Raw genomic sequence first — 21,531 nt, 5'->3', positions numbered from 1 at the left:
GCTACTGACTTCGATGGTCCCTTAAAAATAACGTATAAATCTGGGTTATGTGGCTTTTTTAGGCGTCAAGTTTAAAACGGATCCCGTGTTTTGTAAAACGGTCCTTGACCTGCGTGACATTGTGTTCCTGAATGAGACACATTGCTAAATCCACAGTTAATGATCAACCGGCCTCAGTCCTCGCGCACGGGTGAAGGTCGCATTTTGGATTCAGTCAAAAACAAAATCTTCGCCTCCCGTCGCTCCGTCTCACCGCTTTGTGTGTGTTGGCTGTTTACGCTCAGGTGTAATGAGTGTGTACTAATACACAGCGTGTTCCTTCATCACAGGCACACGGGGAACCGTCCAGAGCTAATTATTGCTCCTATTACACTTTAAGGGGTGCGAGAAAGCTGACCTGTGACCTCACTGTTTCTTTGTCACCTAGAGCCATTTTCCTATTATCATCTTTCTAACTGCGTCTGATGTAGAGCGTTCACATGGAAGATGTCAGCAAATACGCAAATAACCTAAAGATTCCTGCACCAGATGCGCAATCAGTGTGTTAATAAACTTTTTTTAAAGTGCTGCAATTTGAAAATCCTCTCGTCCGAACGCCTCACACTTGGGTTTCCTGCGCTGTTGCTCACCCCGTTCCCCGTTCATGTTGTCACAACCCTGTGCATGCAGCCAAACAAGAACAGGCTGTATTTCCTCCATCTTACAAAGAACGCCGCGTTCTCGTCACGCTGGCGCAGATTGACTCCTGCACCGTACGCTGGCACCTAGTCGCTCAGTTAGCCTCAGCAGCAACGATCAGCGCTGGAGTTCACGCATGTACTGATAGTGTAGGCACAGCATCAACCCAAGGCCCGAGTTCTGGCAAAGATGCCGTCAAGTGAGCGGGAGGATTTCTGGGGTCCAGGGGGATGGAGAGAGAGGGAGGCGGGTCGCATTCCTTCAAACACCCCAGAGCTGTTGGCAGGAATGTGTTAACTTTAAGGTTCACCTTTCAAAGTGACTGTTTTGTTCCGGCTAAAATTAAAAGATTCAGTCAAGAATGTGGCTTCTTTTGTGTCCTGCACACAAAGCGAAGGGTTAACCGGCTAATTCGTCAAAATAAAATTAATAACGAAGAGAGTATTCCCCTCAGAAAGTCCGGGGGGGAAAAATGTTTGCGGCCAACTTGCCTGTGGTGACAGTAAACATTCCAGAGCCGGGGCTGGAGTTTGGACTTGCCATTATCTGCCACAGCTGTGACAACGCCTGTTGGCTGCAGGTCTGGTGGCTGGCCACGCTGTGTTTACCTGGAAATGAATCTGAAAAGTGGCCGGACTGGGAAGGCACACAAAGCCGTCTAAATAAAACCCCGGAGCGGCCGCCTGCGGCGCCGGCGCGGTGGGAGGGAGTCCAGGGTTATTGCAGCGGGCCCCAGCGGGGTCAGGACGCAAACACGGGCGTAAACGCGCTAAGGACATCCTCAAATAAGCAGCTTTTGATGGGGACGGGAATGCGGCCAGGAATGCCACCCGATGCGCCCGGCGTTGACTGTATCCGGGGCGCTGCGGGTTCAATACTCGTCCTCTTGTCATGGAAAAGGAGGAGGTTGCGCGCTGCCCTTCATTCGTCACGCAAGGTGACAGTTTATCAATTAGACCACAGGAGGAGAAGCGGGAAGGTGGGATCCCAAGGGACCCACGGAGGCGATGACGCCGAAGGATCTCAACGTTGTTTCATCCAACAACATCTAAATAAGACAATTAAGTGGTACTTAATCTGACGCAGGCTTCAAAAATTGAAACAAGACTGCATGAAATATTATATAAACCGCCTTAAATCTGTCTGGGCCTTTCTGAGAGCCATGCACTGGATGTGTATTAGCACCAAAAAGGTTTAATATCGCCAAATCAGCACATTGTTATTCATTAGCGGGCCAACTGCAGAGTCAATACACATTTAATCACAGACTCGAGGCAATTAAAGCGGGAGGGGGCCAGTGGTGCTATGCTAATGAGAGCGCCGGGCTCCCGCGGGAGGCGCCGCGTCTAAATATCACTGCGATGGAGTGAGTTTCTTCTGTTCGCGCTCGCTGTCAGATCCCGGACAGGGGAGCAGTTATTAAAAGGCCTGTCAATGTGAGGGTCTCTTTAAGCCTAACTGACTCCAGCGGAATGAAATGCTAACATCGTTCCTTCGACAGCCGGACGAATGAATCGGCAATTTGGACCCGGCGCGTTGAATCCTGGTCGCGGTCGGCGCTTATCTGGACAGAATCCTCCTCCCGCGGCCTCAGAGCTGAGACAGACTTCCCCTTTTTTCCCCATCAGCCGCTCAGGCAGCGCATGAGGGCAGCTCATATCGGCCGCTGTCTTATCTGTATTCCAGGCTGAAAAGTTTGGAATTCAGCTCAGACGACTTGAAGCAGGGCTTTTAAAAGCACTATATGGCAGAATCTAGCATTTCCTGGCACCAGTCAAAGGCCGATGGGGGGGGAATTTGTCACGAGAGGGGAGCTCACGTCATCTTCTTTCAAGCGGAGAGCTCCTTCCTGTATGGACTGAGGGCCCATCCATATGCAGATGGCTAATTTGTAGTGTTTACAGAGGGAACGACATGAAGAGGGCTGGAAAAAAAAAGGGGGCTGCCTACGTGTCGCCCCAGGAGCCTGTCCCACCAGAGCCACAGCATAAGTGTCCAATCTGTGTTTGCTTACCCGTAGACACCGACGGCCGAGTCCTGGCCCGGGGCCCGTAAATTCAGCCTCCTTTTACGGGCCCTGACAGCTAACAGGCCATTGGGAAGAAGGCCCCAATGACACGGCCACTCAACAGATTAGCACCTCATCAGCCTCCTGCGGCTCCGAACAAATACGGCCCCTGCCTCCTTTAAGGCACAATGGAGCGGCCGCCGCTGAACAGCCCCCCGTTGAGGGAGCCCCCGCCCCTCCGCAGCCACTAAACTTCCTGGCCCGGCCACAGCTGCATCAAGGGGGTCCCTTCCCCGGTCCCCGAGCCCACCCCGGCCCCAATTGGCGACATGTGTGTATTTCAGGTGAGCAAATATTGCCACTTGCCTGAGAGTTCACCGGCCAGCCCTTTTTGGAGAGGAGGGGGGGTTGGAGGGTGGGGGTTGCGTATTGCGCCCACCTGCTTTGTGACAGGGGCCTACATGTGGTCTCACACAGCAACCGGTCCACAGGACGGGCCGGGGGGAATGCCGGAGTCACAGCTGGAGTGGCCGAACTCAAACACACCTACAGTATGCGCTCGTCCGCATTTTCCCAGACCCTGAAAGCGTTTCCAGCTTTCGTGGACCAGAGGAACGACCCGGTCCCCGGCTTTCGTACGTACAGTACAGCATAATTACCAATTTCAACAGGAACTAAAATTCCCTTTCAACTGAACACACATGGTATAAGCCATTAGGAAATAGGTAAACATGCTGCGGAATGAAAAGTCAATCTTGTCAGCCATTTGCCGCGTCTTCGACACTGTTGTCTCCAGTACACACATGATTATGTTATATCTGCCCTCTGTAGTTTTTTCCTGTGGTAAAGGCAGATAGGGAAAAGCCATTGTGTGCTATGAGATCGTATTAGTGATTGCAGATGGAGTCTCAAGGAGAAAAGTGAAACCCAGGTGGTAGCATGTGGGTTATAGGCGCTGGGCAAGTTTCCCTTTATCAAAGATGCAATGGCATGAAGCGTCTGTAGGCTTTGACTGACTGACTGTTTACTGGTCATCACTAAAAGGCTGCATCGCGTGGATGGATGAAAGGCCACGGGCTGAATGCCACACCACAACAAGTCCTCACATAAAGGCCAGGACCGCGGCTAAGGAGCCCAGGGTCAGCTTAGGTAAAGGCTACAGGCCCGCGGATGCAGCCAGTTGTGTATTGGGTCAGCAGGTGACGCGTCAGAGCGGACCGAGGACCACCGCGATCCCCCCTCTGGAAGTCAAACAGATGTGTGGGTAGCTGTGTCCTTGGGGGGGCCTCCTCTGCCATCACGGTGAAATGGAACAGGGCCAGAAAGCAAACAAGATCTCTCCCCATCTCTCTTCCCCCAAGCCCAGACCAACATTGTCTGGATGATGGGTTTTTCTGTTGTTCTGTTTGTTTGCTTGTTTGGTCTGGAGCCCATGGATACCCAGCATGGAGCGTGGAGAGGAGAAGTGAAGGAGTGGAGGCGGTGGAGGAGAGGCGGCGGTGGCGGCTAGTAAAATGGAGGGGGGGGGGCGCAGGGATGCGCGACACGCAGACCTCCCCTCGAGGTGACGAGAGACCTGCCGAGAAGCTGCTGGGATAAATACACACAGGCCCCAAGATCAGACCCGCAACGACCTCAGTCCCCTCTGGCACAGGCTTGATTTATGTACAGTGTGAATGTTTTAAATATCATTCTATTTAAAACATCTCTTAATAAACGTTAATGTCTGATATTTAAGTCTGAAGGCGGGTCATTTGTCAAATATGACACGGCGACATCATTTCTGACAAGTTCTGATGGGGAAATGACTATTTGAAGAAAGCATCCTCCACACTGAGAGCGTCTCAGAGACTTCGCCTACAGAGGCTGACACCTCCTGGCAGCAAAGGGGACTTCGCTTTTCTGGTGGCAGACCATGCATGCGACTTATTCTGCATATTATATAAACACGTGACTAATTCACTCCCATTTGGAATATTATAGGGGCATGGCATCATAAGATATGCATATCAAAATCTAATCTGTGTAAAATATGCAATATGTTTGCAGTCAGTAAAAGTCAGCGACAACTGAAAACATCCGGGAGAGAAAGAAGAAAAGAGCTTTTTGGGTTGAGGTGGAAATTCTCGCTGCTAATGTTTATGCTACTGTATTAATGTAAAGGAACAATGCAGCAGGGCATCATAATAATAAGGTTTTAGCTTTATGTCCAACCAGTGGAGGGAGACATTGCACATGTCTGCACCAGTTTTCTTACTGGTTTCCCAACTCCCTGTAGGTTTACTGCTTCCACAAAAGTTCTGTTAAAACAAAACTATACAGTAACAATATGTTACTATCAAAGCTTTGTTCTCTGTGGACTCTTAACAGGGCTGCTGTGTTTGTAGCTGCTCAGTCCACACACACACACACACACACACACACACACACACACACACACACACACACACACACACACACACACACACACTCAGCTACCAGATCACTGACAGCTGAACCATACAGTCCAGAAATGCGACCTTTGATTCATACGGCCAGGGTTGAATGCACATTCGATACTTGGAGGGAGTCCATGACAGCGTCTATCATCAAAGTCCTCCACAAAGCCCCACACCACCACCACCCTCTTTAGCTGTGTCATTACTCCTCTGTGGCGGGCGAGCGGCTCAGGAAACCGCTTGGCCGCAGTGCAGCAATCACGTCCAGCTGCTGAGAAGGGGATCTGGCACGCACGCACGCACACACACAGACACACACACACACACACACACACACACACACACACACACACACACACACACACACACACACACACACACATCATGATGCAACATGTGCAAAACTACAACCCGCTGGGGCGCACGAATCCAAAATCTCCCGTCTGATTCAGGAGCACGCACAGAGAGACATTCAGAGGCCGGAATAAAACCGTTGTTTTTTTTATTCCACTGATATGTACTGAAATATACACAACACTGACACCTGCCAAACCAGCGGCAACAGAGACAGAAAAGGACAAACAGGAAGGAAGGACATACAAAACACATGGAACTGTAGTACTAGTAACTCCCAACTGATCCAAATCATAATTATACAAATAGCTTGTAGTTTGTTTACTGTCCAGACAAAAGGGATGTTTATGCAGAATAGACAAAAAAAAGCTAACTGACACTAAAACAAAAGCTGGATGCTTCAGCTTCAAACAGGCATCAAAAGCAACGACTGTAGAAAAAAAAGGGTGATGACAGAAAAAGGCAGAACAACGATGAACGGAGCCGTTGGCTCCGTTACTGCATTTTGCTGAAACCCTCAAAAGGAGCGGTTCTGCTCAGCGATCCTGATCCGGGTCCGCTGGTCGCCACCTCCAGGTGAAGGTTGTTACAACCTACACAATATTAGCTGCCACGAGCACATCGCACTCGAACCATCCGATGAAGGAGCGAATATTGTATAGAAGCATCAACCCTCTGCTGACGATCAACGCCTGGAATGAACACTCACAAGCTTAGCTGTGTGGCAGCGAATAGTGTTTCTATTCCGATGCTGTTCAACGGTAATATAGTGCAAAAACCTACCACAATTACTAAATACATTAAAAAAAACATACAAATACATGGTATAATTCCAGTTTCATGTCAAAGGTGAGTCTCACAAACGGTTCGGGAACGAGAATGAACGCGAGCGTGTGGGATTCTCAGACTGCGGCTCCCTCGTGAACGGTGCCCTTTACTCCTGTGAGCATCCTCCTCTCCGCTGTCACGCAGAGACCAGAGTCATGATGTCAAGCCATTAACCAAACCCGCGCGTGCGATCACCGAAGCGCTGAGCTCGTCCCGCTTGCAGTTGTTCTGGAACGGTTCCGTGGAATGTTTGGAAAGCGTGCGAAAAGGAGAGCGCGCCTCTCTCCCCCGGCGGTTTCGCGACGCGTTGCTGTGGCGCGTCTTCTGGGTTCCCCCCTGTTCGCGGATCTCCAGGGATCAGTCCTCCATCAGATCCGCGTCCCTGTGTTTCCGCCACAGAACGCCTCTGGAGGGAAAATCCAGTGCTCCCAGAGCTTCATCAGAAACGTCCCTGTGGCGATCCTTGAGCCCCCCCCCCCCCCCCCCTCCGCCCTCGCCACTAGGGGTCTTCGTCCATGTCGTCCAGGTTGGGGGCCATGATGAAGTGCTTGGGGTGCACGAGGCAGTGCTCGTCCGCGTACTCCTCCCAGCGCGCGTCGTCGCTTTCGTGGGTGATGTAGCGCTCGCCTCGCCGCGTCTCGAACTCCCTGAGGTCCAGCCATGTCTGATAATCCTGCAGGAGAGACGCGGGAGCGTTAAACCAAGCCATTGGTTTATATGGATCACTACATGTAGGACAGACAGATATACTGTATATGTTGAACCGTACCTTCGATTGGATTCACAAGTGTGTCAGTGTTTTAAAGACATTATAACTATGTTGGGCTGTACATACGTTTTCACTACATTTCCCATGTTGTGTGGGGGGGGGGGGGGGGGGGGGGGGGGGGTGCAAGTAGGAAGTGTGATGTTGTTGTATGAGGCAGTGAGTGATATACAGATCATCATAATGAGTCGTCTATAAACAACATCCTCTAACAGTTTATGTATCACATTTCAACCGTATCCAATCTTTCAGTGCAATTTGAGTTGATGTATAAGATCGAAGACAATAAGAAGACATGCACCTGTAACCAGGGATGGCTGAGACACTTGTCCACGCTGTACCTCTTCCTCATCTTGACTTGGAGAAGATTGTTGATGAGGTCAGTTGCTGTGAGAGAAATGCATAAGGTTTAGAGCGTGTTGAGGACGTGAAGTCTCCCCTGTCACTGAGTCAGTCCCAGTCATTTAAAGCAGAATATAAAGGTCACTTTTACAGCATTAAGCCTGCACACCTTTATCAGGTGTTTCACATAATGTATTTAATGTATTTCACCCTGTGTGGGAGGAGCAGCAGTCCGGGCAGTTAGTGATGACTCATCGTGTCAGCACACAAAGAGGAGTCAGACAACTCAGACGTGTAGGTGGCGAGGACTGGCCCAGCGCTTCCATGTACATGTCTGGGTCGCAGTTTCACACCAAACCACAGGTGCTACGTGACCGATGCTGCAGCGATCGGATGAGATCAACGCTTCGTAGGAAGTAAGAAGTGGAAGTGTTACCCTCCGCAGAGATGTCCTTCCAGGGCGTGGGGGGGTACATGAAGGCGGCGTTCTGGATCTGGTCGTTGATGTCCTCGTCTTCGTTAAACGGGAACGTGCCGCTCAGGCTCACGTACACGATGACTCCCACCGACCACATGTCCAGGGAGCGGTTGTAGCCCTTGCTGCGCAGCACCTCCGGAGCCAGGTAGGCCGGGGTTCCCACCACCGAGCGCCGGAACGACTTCTCGCCGATGATGCGGGCGAAGCCGAAGTCGCACAGCTTCACCTGCGGGGCGCAGGAACGACAGCTCAGCGGACATTCGCGCGCGTGTGAAGTCATATACATAGATACAGATATAAAATATAAACCCGTACCTGCGGAAAGGGCTCAGCGGAGGCCAGTAGGACGTTCTCAGGCTTCAAGTCACAGTGAACGATGTTTTTGAAGTGCAGATGCCTCAAGGCCACAAGGATCTGTTGCAAACAAAACGTCCAAGGCACAGACTTAGCTCCTGAAGCAGAGACGACAATACTGTAAACTCCTGCCTCTGAATGTTTTAATGTATATAGCATTTAGTGTAAACTGAGCAATGTTTGTATAATCTACGCTGCCGCCATGTGGAAAACTACCTGTAGTATATACAGTATAAGCAAGCTAATGCCTTTAAATATTTCCATCTTCACCAGTACCTTCACGTATAGACATATGATCTCATCTCATCATCCCATCTACATTCACAATGCCTGGCACTGCACGCATGCCTGCGCATGGCCCCCTACCAAAACCACAGTGCGCCTGGCTCCCCTACCCTGACCCTGGCTTCTTCCAGGCCACATCAGAGCCAGCCACAGCTAATGGGGCCGCTGTTAATAGCCCCGCTCCTGTTTGGGACCCGCGGAGGCCCGAGGGTCGGCTGCTCCTCTAATCAGGCCTCAAAGCCACTGGCGCACTGCAGGCAGCGCTCCACAGCCAGGGAGGAGGCCGCGATGCCACGCAGACCAAATCTGTAAACAAATTCCCTCCTAATCAGCTCACCACAGGAATAAACAGGCCCTGAATGTGGAACGCTCACTCACCCAAAGTGGGTAAGCGTACCCCCCCCCCCAAAAAACACAAGGGACAATGCGAGAGACGGGGAGAGACAGCTATGACTGGAAATCGGTCACAGACAATGATAGCAAAAAAAAAAAAAAAAAAAAAAACAGGCCGGAAACAGACGAAGAGATGGGAAAAACAGACCTGCGTGACAAGGAACTTGGTGATTCGCTCGGGCAGTTTGCTCTTTTCACTGGACAGGATCATCTCCAGCATGTCCCCGTGTAGCTTCTCCATGACAACAAAGACCCGCTCCGGCGTTTCAAACATGCACTCCAAGTTAACGATACCTGGGTGGTGAAGGTTCTGAAGAGAAACAGACGAAGAGGACAATGACTTCAGTCCTAAACGCTTGAAGCTCTTCGTGACCTTATGTTTGGGGAATCCTGGTTCTTACCTGTAGTATGGCCACCTCATTCCTCAACTGGCTTTCTTGCTTGGTGGGAAATCTCATCTTATCAATGACTTTAATGGCCACATCTCTGCCGCTTTTCCTATGTTTGCCTAAAATATTAGATTGGAAAACAAATTGCCTACAATAAACACAATGCCAAGTGGAGCTTATCTGTATGATGTAACTGGTACAAAACATACCTCCATACACGATGCCAAACTGTCCTGACCCAAGCACCTCATCAGAGAATATCTGGTACACTGAAGCAATATCCTAGGGAGATATAATTCACACAGTTAGCTAACCACTGTATTTAGCTTTTATTCTGAAAAAAAACATTCATCTACAGTAACTTTCAATGCTGACACTGGCAGTCAGTAAAAAGCTACATCATCTAAAGACACGCAAAACTGTTCCTCTTCTTTAATGTTATCTGGTACTGCCAAATAAACTTTCACTTAATGCAGAAGTGGAACTGTGACAAAAATCCCTCCATTAAAAAACAAGTAGCCCGTGGCTTCCCCATTCGTGCCGCCGACCTCGCACTGGAGGTTTTAGTAAGCGAAACAGGAGGACACGATTTCTGATGTTACCAGAACCGCCACTTTAATAGCAATGCACGCATGCATCTGCAGGCAGGCTGTGTCGGGAAATTGTGCAACAGACTGTTGCACAAAAAAAAAAAACATATGTATATATAAAATAAAAGAAGCTCACCACATTCTCCTGGATCTGGCAGTTGGACACGGATATGCTGATGGACAGCTCTTCTGTAGGAGAAAAGCAGACGATGTGTCCACATTCAGCAATTAAAGGGCCCCGCTTTAACCAGCTAATCACAGCTGCATGCAATAAGTCACAGCTCCACATGATGAGGCATTTTATTGCGCATTAAACGGCTGCAAAATCGATCTGGGAAGTTATGCGTGACTGAACGGCAAAAGAATGTGATGCATTTCATAACCGTAGGGGGCTAATTCTCCACATTAGCCTACAAACAGCCCCTCACAATAGCAACGAGGAAATACCATCGCTGAGCAAATGCTGTACACAGAAAACAAGACTTTGACACCAGCAACACCAATCTGATGTAAAGTTAATTATGTATTATATATGTATTTAAACAGGTTCCTCTCTGTATCAGGTCTAGAGCTTTTAGCACTGGCCTCATTTTCTTTCGTCATGGAAACTCTCATGTGGTCCTCTGACTGTACAAATTCAGTTATAACTTTAAAACCTCCCATGATAATGCGCCGACTCTGTTGTTGTTTGCCCGTTCGGTTCCTTTCAGAACACAGAACAGGAATGTGTCCTAATTAATGTGAGAAAGGCTCCGTTTTTGCACCGTAACATCTCTTCACCTTTCGCTGCTGCCAAACCGTCGGCTTTTTCACGGTGACACTTCTCTCGGCCTACAGGCAGCAGCAAAGGGGTTCCCCTGCGTATCGAAACCTGTCTCAGGTCATGTAAGTTTCTTTGACCGCTTTGGTGCAAAGCGTCTTCTTCTTTCAACCTCAACCTTTCAATATACATAACAGTTAAGCAGCACCTTTCATTTGTTATGGCCCAAGGTTGGGTTTAGTAAAAGAAAAAGAAAAACCCTTCAGTATTATAGGTTATGACTAAAAGAGGAAATGCAAAGTCAAATACACAGTCGCCAGCTGACTCATTGTTCTACAGTATATCCCCAACATAGGTCACAGGTCCCTGCATCATCACTTAAAACTGGTTGTGATATCACAAGGTCAACTACATGCAGCTTTGTAATGCTTGTACCAATGAAAAGCTGTAATATATTGTCCTTACTGTGATCTTTGCCCTGGCCGGCAGCACTGGCCACACTGGGCTGAGGGGTGACGGGCATCAGGGCCTGTCTGATGGCCTTCTCCCAGCCTTGGGCCACCTCCACGCCCACTCCCGAAGCAGCCAGAGCAGGGCTGTGGTAGTGACTGCCGTTGTTCTCCCCCACGTAGTAGACCATGGTGGCTGTGATGATCTCAAAGCAGTGAGGGTTGCTGCCCTGGGCCAGATTACTGTAGTCTCTGGACGGTTCCACCTGGAGGATCTCGGACAAAGGGATTTCCTGTGGTAAGATCAAGGATCAAAAATTAAGCTAACTACAACAAAAGATTCCATTAGCCGAACCAAACACAGATGAAGGCTGTATTATCATGAAAACAGGTGTAACCGGATCCAGAAGATGCAGCAGGACCTACAGGAATAACTAGAAATATAACAAAGAACTAAAAAACAAAGTAAGCAATTTCCCAATATCAAAACTTGACAATTCCAGACACAAGACACAAAGTAAAAGCCTGTAATAATTTACCAACATATTAATGGCAACAAAACAAAACAGGCACAGATAAACTCACAGTCCAAAAGCCTCCACACTCACTCACTCACTCACTCTTGTTGGGTGTTGAATATAAAATCCCAGCTCAAACTTTATCCTCTCCTCTTCTCTTATGAGCACAAACAGAAAGCACAGCTGCAGCACACTTCAGAAAGCCCCCCCTCCCCCTTCCCCTTCAAGCTCATTGTCAAATCAAAGAGAGGTGGGAGGGTCAGAAATTAAAAAAACACAGAGACTTTCCAGCCAATGGGGGCCTCCGGCAGACGCACGCTGTCCCCTCCGCGTGGCTCACCACAGGGTATCGCATGAAGTGCTTGTGGTGAGCGGGGCCGGGTCACGTGAGCGGGGCCCCGTGGCGGTCGGAGGGCTCCGGTTCCCTGATTACAAGGCAGAGTCAGCCAGGGGCTCCATCCGAGCACGAGCCGCCGGCGCTACCGCCGGCCGCGGAGACGAGAGACATTAGAACTACTGTTTCGCCGCGGGCCTGCGGGCGGGCGGGTGGGTCGGCGCGCGTGTGGGTCGGTGCCGGCGTTTGATTGTGACAGCGCTCGATCTGGCGGAGACGGAGAGAAGCCCCCTCACCCCATGAAAGGCTCCTCAGAGAAAGCCACAAGTAGAGGGGTCTCGTCTTTAAACGGGAAGCCGTTATGGCTTCCAAATGGCGAAAATGGCTGCCATGCCTGGCAAGCGGGCCACCGCGCGACCACCACTAATTAGATTGAGCAGGATAAAGAAAAGGGAAGGACAGTGGCCACACGCTTGATGAGCAGCAGCCTCGAAACTTCAGAGAGAGAAATTCAAGGAAATGCCCACGACGGACAGTTATTCAGATGCAATCGAAGCATCCAGAAAGTCTGTGGCTTTTGAAGTGAAACTCCTGAAAGACCCTTTATTACTATATGTGGAGCAACCAGCAAATATACTGATGGTAGAGCTGGCTGATAAAAATCTGCTGCGCTGAAGCGAGACACATAAGACAAAACTACACTTTGAAGGATGAAACGAAAGCATTGGCAGCTAACCTTCAATTAGCCTCCTTGAAGCTCTTAAACGCAGCCGAGTGCCAAGTTGATAATAAAGAGCCACATAAACACACCCGGAGGAGAGGTCCCCCCACGTGGCTTCATCGGCAGAGGTACGAGGAGTGACGGGATGAATGGCAAACAGAATTGTTTTACAAGCCGTATAAATGTAGATTGTGAGAAGATACTGTACTGTAACTACCTGTTTACCACACGCACATGAGCTGTGAACTTGTTGCTCTCTCGCCGTGGAAACTTCGCCGCATCCTACACACATCCCACTGCAGTACAGCTCTGACCGCAGCTCAGTGAGGTGTCAGAATCTCCAAACACAAGGTGGCGTGAACAATGAAACTATCACGTTCCCCCGGCCTACACACACACACACACACACACACATGGAAGCCTTTACCTTGCAGGGTGTTGTCCCTCCCCCGGTCCTCGGTGTGTAATTACCGTGCTATTAAGCCCCTGCGGCAGTGTAATTACTGAGTAGGACGCTGGCACCGGGCGGGAAGTGTCACACTCTCCACAACCGATTTGACACATTAAAATTACATTTCACTCTCAGACAACTCTGACTTTGAAATCAGGTTGTACAATGTACAAGAAGAATCTATGATCTATGCTGTAAACCTGGGGATAACGTTAGATTCATTTAGTATCGAGTTTCGCTCTCGCTACAAAACCCCTTCAAATGTCCTGTCTAATCTGACACACAAAAGCAAAGCAGAACAACTGTTAGTGATTCCAGCCTTTCACTTCATGCAGGGAAGAGACCAGACTGCAGAGTGAAAACCCACAAGGGAAATTTCGGCGGGCTGCGCTGACCTCAGCGCAGTTTACAGTTGCAACACGACAGGCCTTCGAGCCGAGTAACACAGCTGCCCCTGGTTACATTTTATTTACATAGGTCTCAGAAGTGTGACAGACAATCTTCAAACACGGCCACGGAGGAGCGTGCCCTCCTAAATGACTTCACTGTTTCACAGGCTTGAGTTCGGTGCCAGCGATAGCATACTCTGAAGAGCTTAGGGAGGTGATTCACGACGGAATCAACACTGGATCAACTTCCAATTGGCCGCTTCACTTTCTGACATGTTAATAAATGTGACCGTGTGCGTAACGAGGACGACAAGTCATTCTTTCCGAAAACACGGTTGGAGATGAGAGCTTTATGCTTACTTTGTAGAACTTGGCTCCGGTGTCGTTCTGGAATAGACTCAGACTCTTGCTGTCCAGTCTCCAGTAATGTCTCTTCCGCTGTTAAAGGACAGAGCGAACCCCGGCTTAGTCCAAACGGCCCGACACACATTCTCCCCCCGCACTCTGTTGGCCTTTTGTGGTCACGGGTCTCACCAGGTTGTCTCTGCTTGTATAATGAACCATCCAGCCCTCCTTCACCACAGTGGAGCTCCGCCTCTTGGTGTGTTTGATAGACTGGACCACCCGCATCAGAGGGATGTTGGTGCTAGTGGAAGGACTAGAAATACACACATAGAATTAGATTTTAGTCATTATTTCCTGGCTCATTTATTAAAAGATAATATTAACAGTCAACCATTACTTTTCTAAGCAGCCAAAAGGTCATTTCATGCTGCTTATGTTGCTACTGTAAGTGTATAGCAGTCACATACACTCTGACTGGTAATGTAGATCTGTCTCAGCTTGGTTCAATTTACAGACATATAGGAAATAAGATCAGTATCTCCAGACCTAATGGTCTTAACGGGCTCTTCATCCTTCTCCCTGTCCAAAAAGGGAGAATCCATGTCGAACATCCTCTCCTCTGGAGTGGAGGGTTCCTCAGGATCGTCCAGCCCCCTGCTACCATCCATTTCACTGCTGTCCACCTCCATAGTATCCATGGTATTGTCAGAGTCTGGGCCAGGACTGACTGGCTCTACACACAAACAGCCAACAAACAAGCAAAGGTTTGACTAAATACTCAGAGATATACCATTACTGTGAAACTGAATGTGGGACTCACCTCCGTTGAAGTCCACCTCCCCTAAGCAGTCTCTTGGTACCTTTGAAGCACATCGCTTATGGCAATTGAATCTGCAGTCTGCAGAAGAAATTAGAAAACCAACATTATCGCGAGCCGCCGTCCTTGCAAAGCGTCCCTGCATGTGCGGTTTTACCTTTACACTGCATCCCCTGGCGGAAGAGACCCTTCAGCAGACGCTTGCAGTACTGGCAGATAGTGGGACGCGTGTAGGTGTGAATGGCGAAGGTGTGCGGCACCTTGACCCGTCCCAGCACCATCTTCTCCATCCAGATCGGCCTGCCGCTCCACGACAGGATCCGCTTCCCGGCCTCCTGATGGGCCCTCTGCTGCAACGAGCAACAGCAGACAATGGAGGGATGTCAGGAAGAGTAAAAAAACATGTGCGTGAAAGGGGGTATTTGAGTGATAGGGAACGGCAGTGAATAATGATATGGCAGAAACGGGAGGAGAAAGAAAAAAAGTGGAAACAGGAAAAGATCTCATAAAGATCCCAGTGGTTAAAGCAGGGTCATTACATTTGTCATGTTTTACCACATATAAGAATTTCCTTCTGATTTTATATGAATAAATTGAGTTATGTGGAAGCTCCTGGCAAAATATGGGGAAGGAAGCTTTTGTTTTTGTTAAAAATGAGATACATAGACTTGCATTCAAGGGACTTTTAATGTCATTAACATAATTACATTTCCTGTTGACCTTTCATGAGGACGCAGACATGGGGAGAATATTTCATCTCGGGGCTTATGCGAAATCTGTTTCATAAGACCTTGTTGAGCATCTCCCCACCGAGGCCAATGCGGCTCAATTCAATTTTCTGCATCAGCGGTGTTCTACAACAGGACCCGGGTGATTCACTGATGGAAAAGGGCCAAATGTGATCAATTCAGACCTATTTAACAGCCCGCAGATTGACTGCCTCATGCTTTTTATCCAATTCACCTGGCTTCCAGTGTGATTTAGGACTGAGTCACAATTCCAGCCAGCTCATTTTATTAGTAAGGATAAAAAATAAAAAAAGGAAAGTCATCTCCGACATCTCCCCCTTTATTCAGAATGAGCACATACTGTGTTGCAGTGCTACTTGCATAGCATATAAAACCAATCAAAGCTCACCTCGTCTGCAACGACCAGAGGGTGCTCAGTAGGTGCCGGCCGGGGCACAGAGATGGATGGTGCAGGCAGCGAGACATTGGACAACCGCCTCTTCCGGACACCGGTACAGTTATTTGGGATCTTAAAAGCACAGCGCTTGTGGTAGTTTAGCCCACACCCTAAATTAAAACACAAAAAGGCAGTCAGTAAAACTAGAAAGACTACAAAGTGACCTGTGAAGCGAATTCTTTAAGTCTACAATACAACCACAAGATGGCTCCACTGAAGACCCTCACTGGGAGATAAATCAACTAATATATTTAATTCCGAGATAATGAATGCAGCCTATGGACAGGGGAGTTGTATCAAGTGCATGCTTATATAGATACAGCTCCATACAGATATGATAAACGGTCCTGAAGAAGCCAAAGGCTGAGAAAAGGCAGAGTAGTGAGGTGTGCCAGTGTGTGTGCTCCTAACCTTCACATTTGAGCCCCTGCCGCACCAGACCCCATAGCATCTCGCCACAGTAGTCGCAGAAGGTGGGGGCCTTGTAGGAGTGGACGAACAGGGCATGGGGTCGGATCTGGAAGTCTTCAACCGTGGCCTGAGCTGAAACCAACACACACGGTGTATTATGAACCTTGAAAAATGAAAGCAGTTATAAGGTAAACAAAACACAGTATGTATATATTATATTTGTGTGTGTCTCTACACAGGGACCGGACTAACGCAGAAGCAGCTTAAGTGTTGTATCCTGACTGCTGCAGTAGAGGGCAGCACATCTGAAGCGATCCCTTGTGATACATTCCTTGTATCACAGTTACAGGGCACACCCATAGCACAGTGCATGCAAACCATGCACCAGCAGACCATGTTTGTTATTATCATAAAGTGTATAATGCAGCAGAGCGGCGGTTCTGTCCGTCCTGTTCTGTCCTCCAGTCTTGCTGTATTCTTCTGCTGTTTTGTGTGAAACAGACCCGCTGAGCTCATGGTTGGAAGCAGGGCTCCGTTTAATCACGGCTGTGAATCATCAAAGATGTGAAGATGAGTAAGATACGAAGGTGCCTGCAGCCAAACCTGAGGCCGCTCCTCCCTCGGCGTTAACACTGTGTTCCTAAGCGATCGCTCACGTGGCCGCTGACCGACGGCGGCTAATCGTTCCAGTGGGCCCGAGCAGCAAACGTGGTGGCTGATGCTGATGTCATTTCGTGTGTGTGTTGATTCACTTCCCTTGTAATGACTCAACCAAACACTTTTTTTTCTAGGACAAGAAGAGGTTTTCAGCTGTTGCTGTTACAGTGTGATGAGGTCCAGACTGGAACAACAAACATGACATGTGGCCGGAATTTTGCACATGGTCCATATAAAAAGGAAGGAGAAAACATCCTTGAAGAATGCAAGCAATTTGAAATTTAAAACAAGCTGCCCACTAATCTAATATGATCGGCCTACGACGCAACAAAAATCCCCGTATGCAATAAAAACCTGTTAATTATAATGATCTAGAAATCTAGGAAAGCAACAAACTTTATACAAGTATTATTCTGACCAAATTAAGTGGTCAGCTGGAATTTACCGCAACAAGTTTTAATAAACAAAGGTCATCACTTCTCCAAGTTTCAAAGACACACAAAGGCTGGTGGGGTGTTGTTCGGAGTACGAGATTGATTTCAAACAGGAAAAAAAAAAAAGCAGCTCAGGCAGGTCACATGTCACGAGGCGAACGCAGCTCAGCGCCCCAGACACATAAAAGGCAGCATTCATGAGTCCTTTCACACGCGTCTGCAAAACAACCGGCCGCTTCTTAGCAGCCGTGCTGTTATGTAACGCCCGTCGTGCTAATTAGTATCAAAGAACGCCAAACATAAACCCGACACATTGTTTTTCACTGCGCTACACTCACATGAATGCGCTATCGGGCGGCTTTGAGGCACGCAGTTTCCATTTGGAGGCCACAAGTTTCCATTTGTCAAAAACAAGTCCGCTATATTTATTGCAAACAGTAGATACTGTAAAATATCAATTTCACACTGCCAGTAGTGGTGAATAAGTATTTTATGGAAGTGGGCGGGAGTTTGGGGGAGTGAAAATCAGAACAAAGGGGGAATCGTTCGGGCCAAAACCGCAGAGCTCATGGGCCGAGACAGCCTGCGCAGTGTCCAGTGTGTTCAGCACCGCCCTGCACATGAAGGGCTGTTTACGCTCAGCGGGTCTACTACAATCACTTACTGCAGGAAAAACAAGCCCTTCTCTTTGAGCCCGCAGCCAAGAAAAAGCCACTTCTGCCTCCCCCCCTGCAGCGGGAGCGATACTCAAACAATCTCTCTCCCACAGCCGCAGAATCCAAAAACAGGTCGGTTGGGGAAATGCGAACGGAAGATGACAGGAGACAAATTGCGGGGTGGGAAGAGTTCATATTTTCCTTTGAGCCAAATGAAAGGCCCAGGAATGTAGATCTCTCAGCTAGTGTTGCTCAAGCAAAAGATCAAGTGTCTGACATGGTGAAGACCCTTTCACATTTAGATGAGTGGTAGAAATGAAGAAAGACAGCATGTTCTGGATATGTAGCCATCATCATATATATATAAAATGGTTTTATTCAGCTGTATTTCAAGCTACAAACTGTTTAGCTCCACAGGTGGAGTTGACACCTGCAGAAGGATTTGCAGAGGTAGGAGAGATTAGAGCAAGAGAAAGCCGAAGAGCACGGGCACAAAATAAAGTACAAGACAAACAGTCAGCAACAAAAAGGAGGAAGTTCTCCAGTCTTTCGTCTACATTCCTCGGCCCAGAGGCTTGCGCTATCTTCAGATCCTGAACCTATACAATCATCCCTTGCTTAAACCCCTACAAACAATAGTCTCAGCACAGGAGAGTGGGGGAGATCTTTTCAGCACAGGTGGTAACAGGTGTTTCCCAGTGGAGGCAGATGGAGCGGGAGAACGGATTAGAGCAGAAAAGATACAGGAAGTCGCCTCAGTCGTCGCAGGAAGCGCCAGAGAAAAACCGAAGAAAACACCTGTGCAGCTGCTGCAAAGTTGGACAATCGGATGGAAACTCAAAATAACATCACAAACAGGTGAGCGAGTGAGTGCTTCCTACCAGAGAGCACCACCTCGATCAGATCTCCTTCGTGGATCTCCTCCGCCGACGTCAGCCTCTGCAGTATGTTCTCGTCGTTTAGGTTGTGGCGGAACAGCAGGATCTTGTCGTACATGCCAAAGAAGCCACACTCCGGGAACTGGATGGAAGTGGAGACAATGAAGATACCAGATCAGTAAAAATGAGAATACTGACAGAAGTGTGTTTAAGCAATAAGCTTACGCAATTATTGTTCAACAAAATGAGAAATCCAGGAACTGAAAGACTGAAGTCTAATACTGTACTAGTTTTTCTAGTCTAATCTGCAAAACAAATGAACAAGTACAACCCAAGTACAATATTAGGCATATGTCAAACCAAGATCTTCAACATTTCAACCGCTGCCATCACTGTTAAAGATCACTGACCAAACCAAACGTAAACAAAAGCCAGGTCAAAAAGTGTTTCGGACGCAGCTGAGTTTACTGATGCTAAGTCATGTGATGGAGGAAGGGGATGGAGAGGAGGGTGAGCGAGGGATGTGTGGAGGAGGAGGTAAACATCCTGAGAGGAGGAGAGGAGAATCAGCGCACAGGAAGTGCAGCGGCAGTCGATCCTGAGTCACTTCCTGTACTCAGGGCGGCCTGTGGCCTCTTGGAGAGCAATATTCTTGAAACCACGTAAGAACAGGAACGTGTATATGTGAATACACACAACATATGCAACCATGTAATGTGGAGCAACCAAACCTACGTTGAAAATATAAGGCTGCACGTGAAGTGCAAAGAGCCTGGCAGTGACAGTAGACGCGCGGTCAGAGCTCTCTGTCCTCTGTGCTGTGCATCACACTGTGAACCCAAGCACGAGCCCAGTTTTGATGCCAAGCAGGCTGGTGCTGGAAGATCCACCAGCTGCTTCCGCCTCCACCAGGGTCGCACACAATGGGTCACGCAAAACAATGCCACCGTGCCCCAGAAGCACCAGGGCTGGCACAAGGACCGGGCACGGGACACATAAGGCACCTGGAGCCTCGTAACGGCCAAGAAACACAAATACAAAGACAGCGGGACAGATTGATGGCTCGGGGAAAACACGGGTGTATCAGATGATTCATGTCAACAAGCCAGACGGATGAACCGTCAGAAGGCGAATGTGATTCTGCACATGAACTGTAGCTTCAGAGGCCGGAGGCCAGAAGAACTGGCTGTGGGTGGAACAGGCAGGCAGTACGACAGCTCCTGGCGGATACTGGGATCTGCTAGAGGAGAACCCCCGCAGGAATCACTGAAGCTTAACTCAGTCAAACAAAACATCGCTTCTTTTTCCATTATAGAACAGGTGCCCATTTACACACACACAGAGGTCTCATTTTAATTAATAAGTACGGTCATTCAAATCACTATTACCTGTTACTTCCAAATGAAAGTAGTGAACTAATACCAATATCTAATCCACCGTCGACCTGTCTGTGAGGTTTGCTGTCGCCTCCCGGCAGTGGCATATGTGGTAACGTGGTATTTCACATGCAACAAAGCTGTTGCAGAGGCCGCCGCCGCCGCGCCGTCGAGCTGGCGGAAACACAGTGCGAGCAGCACGACGCGCTGAGCCGAGTGTAACACGAGGCACGTGCCCGTACAATGGAATGTTTCCAGCCTCTGACATACAGTACCTAGATCCTAAACCCTGTCATCCTCTGAGGTGATTAATGCTGCATGGCCCAAACCATCCCCGCCGCAGGCGAGGGAGGGCATCCTTCCTGAGCCAGCTGCAGTGTCACTGTGGGGTTTCCCTCCGCTCGCATGACATGCCTGCTCGCTCAACCCCCCTCTCTCTCACACACACACACACACACACACACGCGCGCACACACGCAGAAATTGCGGTTGATGCCCAAATCTAGCCAGCTGGAGTAACCTCCTGGCACCTCCTGCAACACTTTCCACTGCACAGACTGTCGGAGCGGGCGCGTCTGCACGTTCTGTAACTGGTGCACGGGCAGAGGACACGGCTTTTTTTCCAAGTTCCATTAAAGCAGAAGGAAACCAGGGGCAGAGGAACAATAGATTGACACATTACAACACGAGGTTGTGATTGACGGCTAACCTGTGTAGGCACGAAAAGCAGAAATGGGCAAATGTGCTTATTTTCCGCCCATCTCGTGAAAAACAACCTCCTATACTCACACGTACACGTACACACACAATCACTCAAAGCAGCTACTGCACAGATCCTGGAGGCCTGCAGCCACCAAGCATGTCCTTTGTCATCTTCAAACGCAAATCCATGCAGCCGAGCTGCCACGGCCACACACGCACACCAAAGCCCCCGATGCACAGAAGCCGTGTGTGAGGTCCACAAGTCAGGCTGGAAAGACGAGTGGAAAGGGGCTTTGGGGTAGTAAGCTTTTGTTAAACGAACTAATCCGTCATTGATATGCTAAATCCTGTTATAAGGAAGAGAGCGAGAGGCAGCAGAAAGGAGGGAAGGAGGGAGATGAGAAAGAATGATCAGAAAAAAGCAAAAGTATCTCTAGAAAGCTATGAAAAATTGATCTGGTGCCATTTTGGCACTAAAAAGCACTCGTGCTTTCTCTTATGCAGCAATCACAAGCTCCAAATCGATGAAAACCCATCCATGTAGC

General features: G+C 48.9%; 1 protein-coding gene and 1 long non-coding RNA gene across 5 annotated transcripts in view; one reads left to right on the top strand and one right to left on the bottom strand.

Annotated features, from left to right (window-relative positions):
* LOC114848022 (uncharacterized) overlaps positions 1-17,207 on the top strand; it is an 85,119-nt gene extending 67,912 nt beyond the window's left edge. The window contains exon 4 of one of the 2 annotated variants that reach the window (XR_008693712.1): positions 17,075-17,207. This is a non-coding gene — a long non-coding RNA (uncharacterized LOC114848022). Of the gene's footprint in view, positions 1-7,324; positions 7,452-17,074 lie in introns of those variants that run through there. The other variant, XR_008693711.1, reaches the window with a different exon arrangement.
* Positions 5,610-21,531, bottom strand: part of prkd3 (protein kinase D3) — a 29,131-nt gene continuing 13,209 nt past the window's right edge. For 2 of the 3 annotated variants that reach the window (XM_029138108.3, XM_055505917.1), the window contains exons 3-19: positions 18,912-19,050; positions 16,284-16,415; positions 15,825-15,982; positions 14,845-15,037; positions 14,691-14,768; positions 14,417-14,603; positions 14,060-14,183; positions 13,886-13,963; positions 11,129-11,405; positions 10,040-10,092; positions 9,523-9,595; positions 9,326-9,432; positions 9,073-9,234; positions 8,208-8,306; positions 7,851-8,118; positions 7,374-7,459; positions 5,610-6,979 (exon numbers count right to left, since the gene is read on the bottom strand). In XM_029138108.3, coding sequence (XP_028993941.1) covers positions 6,806-6,979; positions 7,374-7,459; positions 7,851-8,118; positions 8,208-8,306; positions 9,073-9,234; positions 9,326-9,432; positions 9,523-9,595; positions 10,040-10,092; positions 11,129-11,405; positions 13,886-13,963; positions 14,060-14,183; positions 14,417-14,603; positions 14,691-14,768; positions 14,845-15,037; positions 15,825-15,982; positions 16,284-16,415; positions 18,912-19,050 — 2,388 coding nt within the window. In that variant the 3' untranslated portion in view covers positions 5,610-6,805. The remainder of the gene's footprint in view (positions 6,980-7,373; positions 7,460-7,850; positions 8,119-8,207; positions 8,307-9,072; positions 9,235-9,325; positions 9,433-9,522; positions 9,596-10,039; positions 10,093-11,128; positions 11,406-13,885; positions 13,964-14,059; positions 14,184-14,416; positions 14,604-14,690; positions 14,769-14,844; positions 15,038-15,824; positions 15,983-16,283; positions 16,416-18,911; positions 19,051-21,531) is intronic. The other variant, XM_029138109.3, reaches the window with a different exon arrangement.

This window comes from Betta splendens, chromosome 22 (assembly GCF_900634795.4).
Source record: "Betta splendens chromosome 22, fBetSpl5.4, whole genome shotgun sequence".
Lineage (NCBI taxonomy): Eukaryota > Metazoa > Chordata > Actinopteri > Anabantiformes > Osphronemidae > Betta > Betta splendens.
Note: the sequence above shows the minus strand (reverse complement) of the source record. Positions and strands in the feature narration are given on the sequence as shown.